This window comes from Contarinia nasturtii, unplaced genomic scaffold (assembly GCF_009176525.2).
Source record: "Contarinia nasturtii isolate CC-2019 unplaced genomic scaffold, AAFC_CNas_1.1 Cnas_scaffold_2678, whole genome shotgun sequence".
In the NCBI taxonomy this organism is placed as follows: Eukaryota; Metazoa; Arthropoda; class Insecta; order Diptera; family Cecidomyiidae; genus Contarinia; species Contarinia nasturtii.
The window spans coordinates 1259783-1277626 of NW_022199997.1; the positions used below are offsets into that span (position 1 = coordinate 1259783).

Consider the following 17844-nt stretch of genomic DNA (forward strand, 5'->3'; position numbering starts at 1 on the left):
ATTCCCCGAGATGATCGATACACTTTTGCATTCGATGAAACCATTTGTCATAGCATTCGTGCCACTCCGAAAGTGATATCTCCAAAACGTGTGTTTTGAACGCTTCAACTGCTTCTTCTGGTGTCGAAAATCGTTGACCACGTAGTTTTTTCTTCACGCTTGGGAACAAAAAAAGTCATTGGGTGCCAGGTCAGGACTGTACGGTGGATGACCCATCAGTTCGATGTTTTGACCGGTCAAAAATCGAGTAGTTTGAAAAGATGTGTGAGAGCTCGCATTATCGTGATGAAGAATTATTTTGCGACGGTGGTTGTTTTTTCTTATTTCACCAAACACTTCGGGCAAACAAATGGTGGTATACCAATCAGAATTGACGGTCTTACGATCCTCTAGTGGAACGGTTGCCACATGACCACTTCTCCCGAAAAAACAGGCGACCATTCGCTTCGAAGTGCTTCTTGCTCGAACAACTTTCGTTGGGTTATCTTCATTTTGGAAGACCCATACAGTCGACTGCTGTTTCGTTTCGGGCTCATAGGCATATATCCACGATTCGTCACCAGTGACGATTTTATTAACGTCTTTTGAAGCACCACGATTGAATTTCTTGAGCATTTCTTTACACCAACTCACACGAGCCATTTTTTGTTCATCGGTCAATTTATGTGGGATCCAACGAGAGCAAATCTTTTTTACGGCTAAATGTTCATGCAAAATTGTATGTATGCTGTGGGATGAAATGCCCAAAGATGCCTCAATCTCACGGTAGGTCACATGACGATCTTCCATAATCAGTTTTCTGACAGCATCGATGTTTTGTGGCACAACAGCCGATTTTGGACGACCTGTATGAAACTCGTCTTTGAGCGAACTACGACCGCAACGGAATTCTCGGTACCAGTTATAAATTGTCTGAAGGGTTGGTGCTTCATTGCCAAAGGCCAAATGAAGTCGATCGAAACACTGTTGTTGAGATAATTTACTTCGAAAATCGTAGTAAATCATTTTACGAAAATCTTCACGTGTAAAATTCATTTTTTTGTTGAGTCGCAGTTTACCAGTCACTGTAAACAATACAAATAGCGTTCGTACGACAAAAGGTTCAGGGCACGAATACATACCAAAACATCAAACTTTACGAATATGACAATGGTTTACATCGGGCAACACTATAAGTACCATTTTAAAAAAAATTATGGAGCAACCTACGTAATACGAATCAAAACGAAACTCTATTCAAAACTGATATTGTACAGAAGGAGGTTCAGTAGCTTCAGGTGCCACAGGATCACTTCGTTGTTTTGTCTTAGGCCGAATGAGAATTAATTTTAATCGTCCATTCATATTCTTAATTCATGATCGAAAATTCCAAGAAATCTTATTTGCATTTACCGTGGACCAAAAGAGAGTAATGCATGGATCCAGAGCGCAGGCCTTCCAAGGGCGCGAACGTATCAAGAATATAAACAAAAGAAAAATATCACGAAATGGAAAACGAGACCGTTAGCATCAGAATCAGAATCAGAAAAGAGAGCTGTTAATTGAATTCGTATTCTATATGTTTTCTAAACATGTTCAATTTCAATCAAATAAGCTCATGTGCATTCATTGAAAGGTGTTTTAGTCTCGAAAAGCTCTCATACTGGTTTTTTTTTACAAATGTATCGTACTATAGTGACTAGATCAAAAATGCAATACTGGAAACCTGTAAAAACTTACCAGGATAAAAAAAATTGAATACAATTGTCTTTCGGCAGTTAGTAGTTTCATATATATTTTAAATACGCGCAAAAGGGCAAAATTGAAAATGTTGTATCAAATGAGATTTTTGAATAAAAATAATTTTTTGAACGTTGAATTTACAATATTTTTTTGAATCAGGTAGCTTATAGCTCATTATGTACGCTTCTTTTAGTGCTTTACAATATACCCGATTTGTACTGTAATTTAACATAATTAGCATGTAGTAGCTCGTTATTTATCTAGAGAACGCGAGATATATGATAGAAAACTCACAATCTTGCTCTCTTGCGAAACCATGAAACCAGAAAAAAATGAAAATTTTATTTTTTTTTAAATACTTGGTTAGGTTAGGTATCAATATTTTTCTTGTCTAGAAAAAAATTTCCCGCTCACGCATTCTCCATGAATGCAAATCAGTCCATCTATACCAATAACAATGATAGCAATTCTCAATGTTCAAGATGATTAGGTTTGTTGATGTGTAGAAATTATTTTGTTGAAAACCAGTTTTTGGCTACGGACGTGCACAAGACACAGTTTACGTGAATTCGTACGATCTCGTCAAATTTTCCGAGTTGGTTTTTTTTCGTCGGAATTCGCTTAGCTCAAACGTGAACGTTTTCCACTCAGCACATTATTCCGTACGGCATACGCGATTAGTAATGCACAAATACTTAACGGGTAAGCAACTCAATCACAGGGATACCTAATAATATGAACGAATTTCTCAACAAACCGAAAAGTGATTTACATTTGACCGTGAAATAAGTCGTTGCGTGACAGAGTTGTGAATAAAAATCGATTTAAATAAAATTGATGTTGAAATTCGAAAAAAGTTGACAAGACATTTCTTGTGAACAAAGAAAAAACTGATTGAAATTGTGAAAGCATAGGAATCAGATTATAGCAAGTGTATGTATGGGAGTTTTTAAAAATAGATTAACAATGAAATCAAAAGCTGAATACATAACAATGTTTCACATTGCAAAGCATTATTACATGCAAATAACAATGCGGTGACATGAAGACTTCCTAGTTTGAGATTTTTTTTTTGGCTGCGAAAAAACTGTACAAAATAATCGACTTTAACGAAATAATTTTTCTTTTTTGACATTTTTTTGATGGAAAAAAGTCCGTTTTGATTTTGAAAAATAGAGGTCAAGTGGGTGAAAACGAAATATAACATAATTTCCTATAATGTGTATTTTATATGAATTTCTGTTCAAATCTTCTCACTTCTTATATGTAAATTTTTTTAAATAAAAATGAATGATAATTTATAATCGTTGTGCATATATTTATACGAAACCATATCCGTTCATAACCCCGTGATAATTTATTATTTTCAACATATCAATAATATCTTCTTCATTTTAATATCTTAAGTTCAATTTTTGTTTTATCACAATTGTAAATTGTTGGTGGTCAAAGTTGAGAGACGTGAGAGAAACGACGACTTCAATATTGATAAGAATGTGATATGAGCCGATGTGTCCATGAGTAATAAAAAATAGTTACTTATCGATGGTCGAACGTAATGGATCTATTCAAAGTGATCTGTAGAATAAAGAAAAGTACATTACGGTTGGACTGTAAACATTCGAAGTAATCAGTTCAAAGAGTGCAACGTTTAATTTTATACAAAATAGCAGTTACAAAACTTGAAATTCCCGAACAGACATAATGAATTGTAAAAGATCATGGATTCTGTGAAAATAGAGCTAAAAGAAAATCCACGTGATGGAGCCAATATATTTTCGGTGCTGTTTTTTGCGTGGGTGTATCCATTACTAAAAGAAGGCTCCTCAAAACCATTGGAAACTGAAGATATTTTTCAATCTCGACAATGCGACAAATCAAAGGTTTTAGCTGATAAATTACAAAGGTAACCTCAATCATTAATGGCAATAATTGTAAATGGTCTAAATGCATGTGTTTAACAAATAGATTTTGGGACCAGGAACAAAACGAAAAGAAATGCGCTTCATTATTCAGAGCCATCGCAAAGACATTTTGGAAAGAATACTTGGTTTTGGCACTATTGTGTCTAGTGAACGATGTTATACTTAAAATTGCGCAGCCACAACTTTTTCGTCGATTTCTACAATATTTCAAGTATGTGTGAATTTCCATTTGAAAAGAATCCAAATAAAAAGAAACAAACATGTTCATTTCAGATCAAAATCTGAAGTAAGCCATAATGAGGCCGTTTTGTATGCTGGCGGCATGGTTGTTCTGAGTGGCTTGGGCGTTTTGACAATCAATCAACTCTTTATGACGGGCTATTACAATGGAATGAAAGTAAGAGTAGCCGTTGGAAGTATCCTTTACCGTAAAGTATGTTTTAAATAAGTTTAAATTTAATTTTTAATTTAAAAAGTAAATAATGGAAAGAACTGTACATAATATTCACTTGAAGGCTTTAAGGGTATCACATGCAACACTAGAAAATACATCACATGGCAAAATTATGAACATTCTATCGAACGATGTGTTTAGGTATGGTAGATAAAAATACAAACCAAAAAATTGTTGATTTACATAGATTTGATGTGTATAGGTTTGACGCGATGTCTATGTTTATAAATGCGATGTGGACGGCTCCGTTACTAGTTGTTACCGTTGGATACTTACTATGGATTGAAATCAAATGGGCTGGCATGTTGGGCCTCTTGGTTGTATTCGTCATTGTACCTATTCAGAGTAATGCTGCGACTTTAAAAATATACACACATAGTTCCCTTTACTATTTTGTTTTGTTTTCACGACAGGTTATTCCGGAAAACTTTCTGTAACTTTTCGAAATCAAACTGCCAAACGTACTGACGAACGAATTCGATTGATGGACGAAATTATTTCCGGCATTCATATGATCAAATTGATGGCTTGGCAGAAACACTTTACAAATTTAATTGCCTTGGCACGTAAATTTGAGTTAAAGGTTGTTCGAAAAAATTCATATGTGCGTGCATTGTACATGACATTCGCCATGTTTACCACGCGAATTGCTCTGTTTTGTTCACTTTTATCAATAATTTTCCTGTATGGCGAACAAGACATAACGGCTGCAAAAGTTTTCGTGGTTTCATCATATTTTTCGGTGATTGCACAAACGCTCTCACAAATGTTTGTACGTGGCATTACCGAGATTGCTGAAGGGCTCGTTGCCGTTGAGAGGATTCAAAGCTTCTTGGAAAGTGAAGAAAAAGTATTAAATACTTTGCCAAGTACCAACACTTTAACCGAAAAAAACCCAGAGGTATGGATTAGCGCCTTTCTTTCGACTTTTTTTTTAAGTGATGCACAATTGATCATTACTTCTAGGAGCAATTTCATCGAGTACTAAACAATATCGACAGCGAAAATTTTACCATTTGTACTCGAAAGATGAACGCACGATGGACACCATCCGATCAAATGTCATTCAATTTGTCTGATATAAATTTGGAATTTCGTAAAAAGGGAAAATTAATTGGCGTCACTGGTGTCGTTGGATCGGGAAAATCAAGTTTATTACAAGCATTTTTACGTGAACTACCCACAGAGACTGGATTGTTAACATTAAACGGTACCATATCGTATTCATCACAAGAACCATGGGTCTTCGATTCGTCAATTCGTCAGAATATTCTATTTGGTGAAAAATTTGATCGGAAACGTTATGAAATGGTGGTGAAGGCATGCGACTTGGAAAAGGATTTTAATCAACTTGAATATGCGGACCAGACGTTAATTGGACAAAAAGCAATGCTATCCACGGGACAATTTTCACGCATCAAGTACTATGAAATTTAAATAAAACCACAACGAGTTTATTGAATTTGTATTTTTCCAGTTTGGCAAGAGCTGCGTATCGAAAGGCTGATATTTATCTGTTAGACGATCCCTTGAGTGCGGTCGACAATCATGTGCAATTACATCTGTTTACAGATTGTATAGGTCCGAATGGAATTTTAGCAAAACAAAAATCAACTCGCATCCTAGTCACGCATCATTTGCATTTTTTGACAAATGTCGATTGGTTAATCGTAATGAATGATGGTTAGTACATTTACGATTTTTACGACAAGTTGTGTGATTGTTTTCGTATAATATTGACTCACTTTATAATTTAAATGAATTTTGAGTGTACTTGTATTAATTACGCCGCCTCAAAATTATAATCAATATTCTTCTTTCGAAATATAAAGAAATTACACGATTTGTCATTTCAATCCTTAGTTTACACTGGTCATTAATTGATCTTATCTTTGTTTCATCATTAAAAAAAAGGAAAAATAAGTGCTCAAGGGCATCCGCATGATTTGAATTCGATTGAATTCCCCTTAATATACAGCGAAATCGATGAACAAAAGCAGAAACAAGAAACGAACGAAAATCAAAGACGCCGTAAAGTATCACGAGTGTCAGTAAAGTCATTGTCAATAACATCAATGAATAGCGAATATGAGAGTATGCGGCGTGAGAGTGAATTTGACCCATGTCTCATCGAATCGCTACAATTTTATGAAGAAAGCACCACCGAATCACAAAGATCGTCATTTTTTAGTTATTTTCAATCTGGTGCAAAGCCCATCGTATTGTTTATCATATGTTTACTATTCATACTCGCCCAATTGTCAGCAAGCGGAACGGACTATTTTGTTTCATTTTGGTGAGATTATTCATTTTTGCTCAATAATCATTAAAATTGTTTTTATTTGACCGTTCATTGTATAAATAACTACAGGATATATCAAGAAGAAACGCGACATATGTACAATCAAATTGCACTCAATGCAACGGCACGTGGGAGCACAGATGTCCTCAGTACAAGTACATGTATCGTAATTTACAGCATTTTAGTTGCATCAATATTCGTGTTTGCTCTTGCGAGATCTATATCGTTTTATAATGTTTGCATAAAAGCCTCGCAAAACCTACATGATAACATGTTCAAAGCATTGATATCAACATCGATGAGATTCTTCAATCTGAACCCACCCGGTAAAATTTTGATAAAACCAATCTTTTTCAAATATTTTATCTATTTTTAGCTTAATTGGTTTTTACATAAATTGCAGGTCGAATTTTGAATCGCTTCTCGCGTGATATAGGGTAAACAATTCCATAATTTATGTCTTGTTTCAGTCTTTTTTTTTGAATTCCAACATTTCCATTTCAGTACGGTGGATGAAAGTCTACCAAAAGTGTTTTTAGATTCCATTCAAACAAATTTGAATATGTGTGGCGCAATCATTTTAACTGCCTTTGTAATTCCGGTAGTTTTGATTCCATTATCTGTAATTGCGATTGTATTTTGGATTATACGAGGTGTTTACCTTAAAACCTCCAAAAGTTTAAAGCGTCTCGAGAGCATAAGTAAATATTTTGATTGATAAGATAGTGTTTGGTTATAAATCATTTTCTAATAAAACTGTGACAAATTAACAGGTCGTTCTCCTTTGTATACACATATGTCTGTATCTTTGGAGGGTTTGTCAACAATTCGAGCTTTTAGTGCTGAAAAAATTCTAATTGACGAATTCGACCGACATCAAGATAGTCATACTTCATTATGGTTTGCATTTATTTCAACAAGTTGTGCATTTGGTTTTGCACTCGATGCCATGTGTTTTGTTTTGGTGTTTATTGTAATTTTTAGCTTCCTACTATTCGACACTGGTACTTGAAAATATTTATTTATAAAAAGTACACATTCGCATACATATGACATGTGTTTCATATAAATAATTCAGGTACTTCGGGCGATAAAGTCGGTTTGGCTGTAACTCAATCACTGACAATGACGTCTTTACTGCAGTGGGGCATTCGGCATTCATGTGAAGTGGCAAATCAATTGATATCTGTTGAACGTATACAAGAATACAGTGACTTAGAAGCAGAATACCAACCAAAAAAACGAAAAGAAATGACGCAATCTTGGCCCAGTGACGGTCGTATCGAATTTCGCAACGTCACATATAAGTATGCGTACGAATCCGAAGCGGTTTTACATAGAATATCATTTGATGTTTTGCCAAAAAATAAAATTGGCGTCGTCGGCAGAACGGGAGCTGGGAAATCGTCATTAATTGGCGCTCTATTTCGAATGGCTTATGTAAAAGGCGAAATACTTATAGACGGCGTTAACACCGAAACTATTGATTTACAATTACTTCGATCAAATATTTCGATTATTCCACAAACACCGTTACTATTCTCTGGCACACTCAGACAGTAAATTATCAAAAAAAAAAAAAAAAAACATACAAATTGAAAGAGAATTCACTTTTCATTCTTTCAGAAATTTGGATCCACTCAATGAGCACAGTGATGATGAAATCTATAGTGCACTTGATGATATTAAAATGCGACACATTGCTTGCGGAAGCCATGGATTGGACTTAAATGTTTTAGCAAACGGTGGAAATTTTAGCAACGGCCAGCGGCAAATTTTGTGCCTGGCTCGTGCAATTCTACAAAAGAATACGATTTTAGTTCTTGATGAGGCCACAGCGAATGTTGATTCTCAGTTAGTTTGGCATTGAACGTTTGTTCGGCCATTTTTGGCTTATGGCTAGTATTTATGTGTATCATTCGATTTTATTTTAGGACCGACGAACTGATTCAGCAAACAATCCGAACAAAATTTGCCGATCATACCGTTTTGACGATTGCGCATCGTTTGAATACAATCATCGATTACGATCGCGTTCTGGTGATAGACGCAGGCAAATGCGTCGAATATGATAGGCCTTACAATCTATTGACAAAAACCTCAGGATATTTCAAGGAAATGGTTCAAGCTCTTGGTCACAAAGAATTCGAACGATTTCTAGAAATTGCCAAAACCAAACAACTGTGAATTATAAAAAGCCTAAAAAAACGAAAATTTTGTCTTACCATTGTTATTGACTGTTTTGTTATTAATGAATAAACAATTAAAAAGAAAATACCATAAAAATTAAAGTACACATTTTATTTGTATGCAATAAAGGAATATTTTGAGCATTTTTCGATTGTAAAAATTTATTTTGCTCAAAAGTTCAAAGTACGCTTCTGACATTGATACATTTACTTTTTGAAAGAAAAGAAAGAAAAAAGGATGTAATCTATACTTTCATTTAGACAAGCATGCGAATAAAACATGCAATCAGCTGTTTCGTCTGTTGTGGTGGAGTGAGCGGAACATAGTATAATGAAAAGGAAAGCAACACATTCACACGCGGACTACGGAATATAACTTGTTTATATAGCTATAGCGATGAGCTCAAATCATATGTGTTGGTTTATTTTGTTTTGTTTGTCGCTTCCTTCGATGCATTTCGATTTAATGGCGGCAAGAGCGAGACAAACATATGTGTCTTCTTTTTAAGTCTGTTCTGTCAACTATCGAACCGTGCTTGTATCACACAGTTCAGCACTGACATTTGCCGATACCAGTTAAACAAAAAATAAATCGTTCGGTTGCGGTGACTTCTTCCGACTTAATTTGTGTGCATATTATTAATTATTTCGTTATTTATCGTTTTCAATTGATTTGTTTTCGTAAGCTCGATTAAATTACCATTTGATTGATCTACTTATAAATGAAATTGTATTAGTTTAAGATTGATTAAGTTGGCATCGAATTGCGTTGAACGAGAGTGAATTTAATTCGATTTGCACTTTTGTTATTGTATCAGCTATTGATTTCGTATAATCATCGAGAAAAACGAATGAAAAACATTATAGAAAATAGTTAACAAATATTCCACTGCACAATATTGGCTGCATAATCATTTAAAAAAGGGCCATTTGAAAATAAGTTCCAAGTTTGTTCAAACTTCAATGGTTTTTAAAGTTGACAATGAAATTTCAATGAAATACTTGTATTGATATGAAGTTTATTTTATACCAAAAAAAATATCGGAATTTTTCAGTATTTTCGCCAGTTTCTCTCTCTGATAACAAACAGATAAATGCACAAATCACAATAAATATAAATTATAAATTGAGTTTAGTACAATTGTTTTACCACGACGATGGGTTATGATTTTTATTCAAATCAATTTTTGCCATCATCGTGAATCAACGTTTTGTTGTTATTTATTGAAAGTTTTGCAACATTTTATTGCAGAGCACTCTGAATGCATGCGTCACTTTTCCAATTTTGCTACCACAGCTGAAAATCCACATAGAATTTTATTTGATTGTCACAAAAATATACAAAAACTTGTTGTTTGAAAAGTAAGATAAATTCTCTTCAAACAGTCCACTTTAAAGATATAAACATTGCATTTGCTTTATATTACACTTCGTCAACTTCATCATTTCAATTCAAATAAATCTGAAAGTGCGAGAATCTTCCATTAAACACTCTGGATAAATATTAGTAATAATAATTAATGCGAAAAAGACATGTTTATAAATAAATTGAACAAGAATAATAAATCAACTTGCTGACTGTGAACGCAATGCGGATTTGGATTGCAGTAAATTCCCTGCCGAATCATAATTTCGAACAAACTTTAAGTTGAGCAATCACTTTAATCTTATCAACTTGAAAAAAAACTTGTTGATGAAGATAACCCTATAAATTTGATATTTTCACGATATTTTGAAACTAATTTCTATGTTCTTCCTAATATTTACTTTTCAGTTGTAGTGGCTAGCGCAAAGAAATGACAGCAAACATTTGACAAAGCGAAAAGAATGGAATCCGGGAAAAGGAAATTGCGTGAGAACCCTCGTGAATCTGCAAGTTTTATATCACAAATATTTTTTATATGGGCAATACCTATCTTCAAGACAACATACGACAAAGTCTTAGACGCAAACGATGCCAATGAACCGCTTCAAAGAGATCGATCCAGCGTACTTGGTGACAGAATTGAAAAGTAAACACTTTATGCTCTAGTTGAATGGAATTTAATGATTAACGAAATGTATCCGTCTTTTTTTGCATAGGACGTGGCTGGAGGAATGCAAGAAAAAATCGAAACCATCTTTAGTACGAGCAGTAGTAAAAGCATTTTGGTTTGAACTGATTATTATGGGAATATTGAGTTTCCTCAATGATGTCGTCATACGATTAATTATTCCATTTTTATTGGAAAAACTTTTATCATATTTTCGGTAATATAGAATAATTTCGTTGCTATTGTTGTGGCCCACATATGCTTATTGTATTTGCATCCATTCTGTAGGAAAGCCTCCGAAATGAAACGAGAAGATGCTCTCATATATGGTACAGCGATATTCGTTATAACCATTTTTGCCGGAATTTCATTACTTCATTATTTCTTTTTGGGATATTGCTATGGAATGAGAGTTAGAGTTAGTATGTGCAGCCTCATTTACCGCAAGGTAAAGGTTTACATTGATTTTATCTATTTAGCTTATCATACTCACACTTTGATCTTTTCTCTTTCTCGTTCGTTTAGTCTCTTCGGTTATCACAACGTGCCTTAAACGATACCGCACCAGGTATTAGAGAACAACTATTAAATAGCTCTTTTGATTCATGAATTTCAACGTGCCTACTATGTGTTTGTTGTTTTTTTTTAGGGAAATTAGTCAATTTATTATCGAATGATGTAAATCGCTTTGATATTGTATCTGTTGTCATCCATAATTTATGGTAAATTTTAATTGAAATTCATGTATAAATGAGAAATAGATTATTGATTTGCGTTTGCTTTCAGGACGTCACCGATAATGACAATCGCAGCTGCATATATTTTATGGAATGAAATTCGATGGGCTGCTTTCATAGGATTGGCCATTGTTTTCCTTATTGTGCCTATTCAAAGTGAGTGATTTCCATTCTTAAAATGCTGTGCCCACTCTAATAATAAAATGAATCAACAGGCTATGCTGGAAAATTGTCTGCCGCAATTCGTTTCAAAACTGCATTACGAACGGATGAACGTGTTCGATTCATGGATGAAATTGTGTCTGGCGTTCAAGTTATTAAGATGTATTGTTGGCAACAGCCATTTGCGCAATTGATTGCAACGGCAAGACAACTGGAATTGAAAATGGTGCTAAAAAATGCATACGTCCGTGCATTATACATGACATTCAATTTGTTCACCACACGTATGGCACTCTTCTGTACAGTTTTATCCGTTATTTTATTGTATGGTCGTGAACATATTTTGGTGTCAAAAATATTTATGATTTCTTATTTGTTTATGGCGGTGTCGCATGCCATGTGTCAAACCTTTGTTCGTGGTTTGGCTGAGTTCGGCGAGGTACTCGTCTCATTTAAACGTTTGCAAATGTTTCTAGAATACGAAGAGACTGGCCAACAAATCGAAAAAATCGATTCAGATCACATCGACAAAGATCAATTGGAATCACGAAATATTGCAATTTTAATGAAAAATATTTCTGCCAGATGGGCCGACATTAGCAATGACAAAAAATGTGTAAAAATCAAAAAGAAAATTGGGTCATACAAAAATGGCACGCAAACAAACTCAACCGATCACAAATCATTTGCACTGCAAGACATCGAAGTGGAAATACCGAAAGGAAAATTGGTGTTTGTCGTTGGTTCGGTTGGATGTGGTAAATCGACATTTATGCAAGTTTTGCTAAAAGAACTACCACTGACCCAAGGCTCATTGGGAATCAATGGTACGGTGTCATATGCAAGCCAAGAGAGTTGGATCTTTACCTCGTCGATTAGACAGAATATCACATTTGGCCAATCAATGGATCGAATGCGATACAATGAAATTGTTCAAAGCACAGCATTGGCAAAGGATTTTAGTCAGCTTAGTGATGGCGATATGACTTTGGTTGGTGAAAATGGAGCCGGCCTTTCTGGGGGTCAAAAAGTTAGAATCAAGTAAGATGTGTATTAAATGAATCGATCGATAAAATATTTAACATTCAATTTTGTTGATTATTCTCATTTCAGTTTGGCTCGAGCAATGTATAGAAAAGCCGATATATATTTAATCGATGACCCACTGAGTGCTGTCGACAATCATGTGCAATTACATCTGTTCAACAAATGTCTTGGTCGAAATGGGTACTTGGCAAGACAACACGCTACACGTATTCTAATCACGCACTCTGTACATTTTCTGAAGGAAGCCGATTGGATTATTGTTTTGAAAAATGTAATCAATCTGAAAACTAAACTTGATTCGATAATAATTTTCTTTTTCATTAAATTCTAGGGTAAAATTGAAATGCAGGGAAACTATGACGATATCTTAAAAAGTGGAATTGATTTTACCAGCATATTGAATAAGACTGAAGAGAACGGAGACGATAAATCTATTGAGAATGATGATATAGCGAATATTCCCCGACAAAACTCAACGGTAACATTAGAGAATAGCTTAGCAGCCAAAACGTGTCTAAATAATGAAAAAACGCCAGAAGAGCATCGAAATCAAGCCGACGAGGAGAAAGAATTGCTAAATGCACTAGAAGCTTCATCGAAAGGAAAAGTCAAAGGATCATTGGCTATAAACTATCTAAAGTCAGCAAAAAAACCATTTACTTTAGTTTTTCTAGTCATTTCATTCCTGCTCTCTCAAATTTTGGCCAGTGTTGCTGATATATGGGTATCTTATTGGATACGACAAGAAGAAAACCGAACATTTGAATCGAAGCAAATGAAACTCATAAACGAGTCCGTGAATTCATCAAATCCATCAATACTGAATGAATCGTCATCGAATGACTGGTCAACCGAGACGTATACATATATCTATGCGGGAATAATGGCATCGTTGCTTATAATCGCTTTAACCAGATCTGTGACGTTCTTTCGATTTTGTGCGGTTGCATCTCAAAAGCTGCACGATTCAATGTTCAGTGGTTTAATCCACACATCGATGAGATTCTTTAATTGCAACACATCTGGCAGAATAATGAATCGATTGTCCAAAGATATGGGCAGCACCGATGAAGCATTGCCAAAATCATTTCTGGACGCCACGCAAATCAATTTATCAATGGTTGGTGCCATTTTAGTCACCGTTTATACAAACGTTAAATTTTCAATAGTGATACTGATAATGGCCGTTCTTTTCATCATCGCACGTAACATTTATTTAAAAAGTTCAACGAATATTAAGCGATTTGAAGGAATAAGTATGTAACCATTCTTCATGTTAAAGACAATTGAATTAAATGACTAATCGATTCATAAATTTCCAGCAAAGTCTCCGGTATTTAGTCATATTTCGGCGACAATGGGCGGCCTATCAACGATAAGAGCGTTTCAAGCACAGAATTTACTGCGTGAAGAATATGAAAATCATCAAGATTTGAACACTGGCACGTGGTATATGTATATCGGTAGGCTTTTAATTTTGCGGAGACCGTCAGATTGTTAGTTATGATTGCATTGATTTAAACATAGTTTTATCTTATCTTTTGCAAGGAACGTCATCGGGATTTGGAATGTCACTTGATTTGATGGTGTACCTATTCGTTGGCTGTGTTATTTACTATTTTATTTTAATCAATAACAGTATGTATGCCATGCGAAACATTTTCACGGGGAAAACAATATTTTTTTTCTATTATTTTTTGCAGGTGTAACTGGAGATCGCGTGGGCTTAGCTATAACACAGGCGCTTTCATTAACTGGACTATTGCAGTGGGGAGTACGTCAAAGAAAGTATCAATATAATTTTTTTTTACAAAAATCATCAAATTTACACTAGCTCTATATTGAATTCTGCAGGTGCCGAAGTATCAAACCATTTGATGTCAGTTGAGCGAATTCTTGAATATAGCGATTTGGAGCCAGAGAAGCAGCCTGAAATACCGCAAATTGTAGCGGCCGATTGGCCAAAGCTGGGAAAAATCGAATTTCGAAAAGTATTTTATCGATATTCGGCTTCTGACGAACCAGTCTTACGTGGCTTATCATTTTCACTGAAGCCAAAAGAAAAAGTCAGTGTCGTTGGCAGAACAGGAGCTGGGAAATCGTCATTAATTGGTTCAATTTTCCGATTGGCAATGGTCGATGGTGATATTTTAATAGACAATGTTAATACATCTTCGCTTGAATTGAATGTACTGCGATCGCGTATTTCAATCATACCCCAAGAACCAACTCTTTTTTCCGGCACTTTGAGAAGGTGCTACTTCTATTTATTTGTGTTTGAAATTGTTGAATTTGTACTAAAATATTATCATTTTTTAGAAATTTGGATCCGTTTGAAGAATATAGTGATGAAGACATTTGGAACGGTTTGGAAATGGTCGGAATGAAAGAGTTTATTAGCGAAGGCGGTGGATTGGAAATGCCCGTATTAGCGCACGGGCAGAATTTCAGTATCGGACAACGACAAATTCTATGTTTAGCTCGTGCAATTTTACGCAAAAATCGTATCATAATACTCGATGAAGCAACGGCTAACGTTGATCTTCGGTGCGTCTTTTATTTACTATTGTTAATCTAATCAGCGATTAGATTACTGTAAAAACATTATGTATTCTAATTAAATTGTGTGTTTTCAGAACGGATGAAATGATTCAACGGACAATTAGAGATAAATTTATAGATTCGACCGTCATAACTGTGGCCCATAGACTCAATACGGTTATCGATTCCGATCGCGTTCTGGTGATGGAAGGTGGCGTTGCTGTGGAATTTGATGAGCCATACACACTGATGCAAAACAAAGAAAGTTTATTTTGTAAAATGGTGGAGGCATTAGGAATGCAAGAGTTTGACCGATTACTTGCCATTGCCAAAGATAAATATAAGAATCTAAGAAACGTATAGATTATGTAAATTCTTCCCCACTATATTATACACATTTTAAAGCTAAACGATTTTTCATTAAATTTATTGCAACAAACGATTTTGTACAGTTATTTTATGAAAAAATTAAATAATAAAATTACAATAAAACTTTACACAAAAGATAAAAGTGACCTTGTGATAATTTTTGGTATCAGTTCATTCAGAAGTCATCTAAATATGATCTGTAATTTCAGATCAAGTGATAAAATTGTAAATATATGAAAAAACGGATTAATGTACGTACATACGCACGAGTAAATAAACCGCGTGCTTGACGCATAGCAAATAACCGCGTGCTTGACGCTTGTTCCAGTGAAAAATAAAATGCATGCGACGAAGGCAGCGCACCGCAACACCGTGTTTGACTTTTAAAACGTAATTTGTAAGTTCTCATGACTCAGTCGACGTCGAACTCTTGTCAAATAAACCGGCGACGTTTCACATGTGTTTTGTTTATAATTAAATATTATTTTGTCATTAAAAAATACGAAAAACAGACGAAAAAAAATATTTGTGTCGAAATAGACATTTTACGCCATAAGCGTAAAAAACCCGTGTATATAATAAGATCAATTTTTTGGAACAAAAACAATTTAATTGGCGAAATTTCAATGTTTGATTTTTTTTATAATAAAAAATTCATATGAGATAAATTCGTAAGTGAAAGTTGTACAGACGAGATACGATTGATTTTATAAACAATTTTAAAACAAATTACATTTCTTTTTTTGTTAAATCGTACAAGTTATTGAAGGTGTAAAAATTAAAAATCGTGTTTTGAGCTATCACCTTATGCTACTTTGTTGGACATTTTGATCCGACATGTATTTTTCTGATTTCGTAATGTATTCATGAGAATATTGGCAATTGTAGTAGAGAATGAGAAACAAATATTTAATGCGTGAACGGCTATTAACCAACACCAATGGAATGTGGTGTGTGTGCTTAAAATATGAAACTATGATGACGATGAAAAATGCTGCTTTGAATACGGCTGTCAATTGATACAAATCAATTGAGAAGAATTGAAGTATGCGAAACAAATGTCATTGCGGCACGCGATTCATTCACTTCAATTTGCTTTAATGAGCCTGTCTAGTGTCTGCAATTGCGATAAATAAAATTATACACATTCATTCGGCTGAAATGATTTGCGAGTGTGAAGAGTTGACAGAAATAGTGACAGCACAGTTATTTGAAATTTAATTGTTTCGCGTTATTACGATACTTAAAAATTTATTACTTTCGTTAGGTTTTCGAACAATGTTCAATATTCTTTAACGAATTTTCCAACTAAATTTCCTACCAATTAAATGACTTTGTTTGTTTGTTTATTTTGCTTAATTTTTGCAATTGCCTTGAACCAAATCAAATGTATTTTCAAGTGACAAACGATCATTGATAATGATTGAACTATCGCCCGCAAATACGCTGGAGACTCGCATAGAAGTTAGCGATGATAATTGATGTGTGATCACTCACTAAATTGGAAGCGAAATTTTTTGAATTGAATCCAAAACAACTTTTTCTTGACTGCAATAAATAAACAAAACTTAATGATCGATTGAAATGGAAACTTGATCAATACGCGTGTGGTGAATTATTCTCTGTTTATTGTTGACACACATTAATGGGTTGCATATGAAGAGTAGGCGCCGATATCATTAAAAGTCAATATTTAAAAAACGATAACGTTGTGAGTGATTCTTGACAATCTTAATTCGTGAAAGTTTGGAGTCGTTTCTTTTAATTATTTCTTTCTTCTACTGTTCAAAACATTCTGAAAGTACGTGAATTTGCCTGTTTTCAAATGATTCACAGTCATCCAATCGCAAAATTGTTTTTGTAGCTCCCTTGTCGTACGGTACAAACTGAAATGTGAAAATATAAAATCTATCATTCCATGATTAATGTTTGTTTCTCGTTTTAAACTTGAGATTGGGACGTTTTTTTTGTTTTTGTTCAATATTAACAGTAAATAAACTAATTATAGTACGCAAATTTGAATAAATAATGTATATTCGGAAAAATTATTGTGTGGAACTTGAACTCGATGAGATGCATTGCACTGTGAAAGCGCATATTGTTTTATTATCAAATTAATTGCGTTCAACTTGACAATAAAAATAGCTCAAGCTGTGTTTTATTCGCGCTGTTTCCATAATGAATTGTAGTTTAATCCATTCATGAAATAGTTAGATAATATTTATAGCGGCCTAATTAATTATCATACGTTCACTGTCAAACCGAACCAATATACGCTAGGGGCAAACTACTTCACTTTCGTAATTCTCATAATTTAATCTAGTACTCCGATAATTCCAAAAAATTCTATATAATTCCATACA

General features: G+C 34.3%; 3 protein-coding genes across 6 annotated transcripts in view; all 3 read left to right on the plus strand.

Annotated features, from left to right (window-relative positions):
* Positions 1 to 2416: 2416 nt before the first annotated feature.
* Positions 2417 to 8675, plus strand: LOC116348750 (multidrug resistance-associated protein 4-like). Of its 2 annotated transcripts, XM_031779853.1 has the most exons (17): positions 2417 to 2655; positions 3175 to 3628; positions 3691 to 3858; positions 3921 to 4080; positions 4163 to 4242; positions 4304 to 4446; positions 4515 to 5002; positions 5068 to 5522; positions 5579 to 5784; positions 6016 to 6397; positions 6473 to 6729; positions 6807 to 6840; positions 6908 to 7104; positions 7177 to 7407; positions 7482 to 7962; positions 8030 to 8257; positions 8338 to 8675. In XM_031779853.1, exons 2-17 carry the CDS (start codon positions 3444 to 3446, stop codon positions 8588 to 8590), a joined length of 3948 nt encoding a protein of 1315 aa, XP_031635713.1. In that variant the 5' UTR covers positions 2417 to 2655; positions 3175 to 3443; the 3' UTR covers positions 8591 to 8675. The 2 variants fall into 2 exon arrangements, with proteins under 2 accessions (XP_031635713.1, XP_031635712.1); XM_031779852.1 differs by lacking the exon at positions 2417 to 2655 and having other exon boundaries at positions 2987 to 3628.
* A 474-nt stretch (positions 8676 to 9149) lies between these two features.
* On the plus strand, positions 9150 to 15558 carry LOC116348916 (multidrug resistance-associated protein 4-like). Of its 3 annotated transcripts, none has more exons than XM_031780124.1 (16): positions 9150 to 9221; positions 10367 to 10604; positions 10675 to 10842; positions 10914 to 11073; positions 11151 to 11193; positions 11275 to 11347; positions 11412 to 11518; positions 11578 to 12565; positions 12638 to 12842; positions 12903 to 13827; positions 13894 to 14034; positions 14120 to 14209; positions 14275 to 14355; positions 14426 to 14825; positions 14891 to 15118; positions 15208 to 15558. In XM_031780124.1, the coding sequence occupies exons 2-16, from the start codon at positions 10420 to 10422 to the stop codon at positions 15473 to 15475; spliced, it is 4062 nt and encodes a 1353-aa protein (XP_031635984.1). In that variant the 5' UTR covers positions 9150 to 9221; positions 10367 to 10419; the 3' UTR covers positions 15476 to 15558. The 3 variants fall into 3 exon arrangements, with proteins under 3 accessions (XP_031635984.1, XP_031635983.1, XP_031635985.1); XM_031780123.1 differs by having other exon boundaries at positions 9155 to 9273; XM_031780125.1 differs by lacking the exon at positions 9150 to 9221 and adding an exon at positions 10154 to 10239.
* Positions 15559 to 15910: 352 nt separating this feature from the next.
* The window catches only part of LOC116348915 (probable multidrug resistance-associated protein lethal(2)03659), an 8498-nt gene continuing 6564 nt past the window's right edge, over positions 15911 to 17844 (plus strand). Inside the window, exon 1 of the mRNA XM_031780122.1 lies at positions 15911 to 16152. The gene's annotated coding sequence lies outside the window, so the exon portion shown is untranslated. The remainder of the gene's footprint in view (positions 16153 to 17844) is intronic.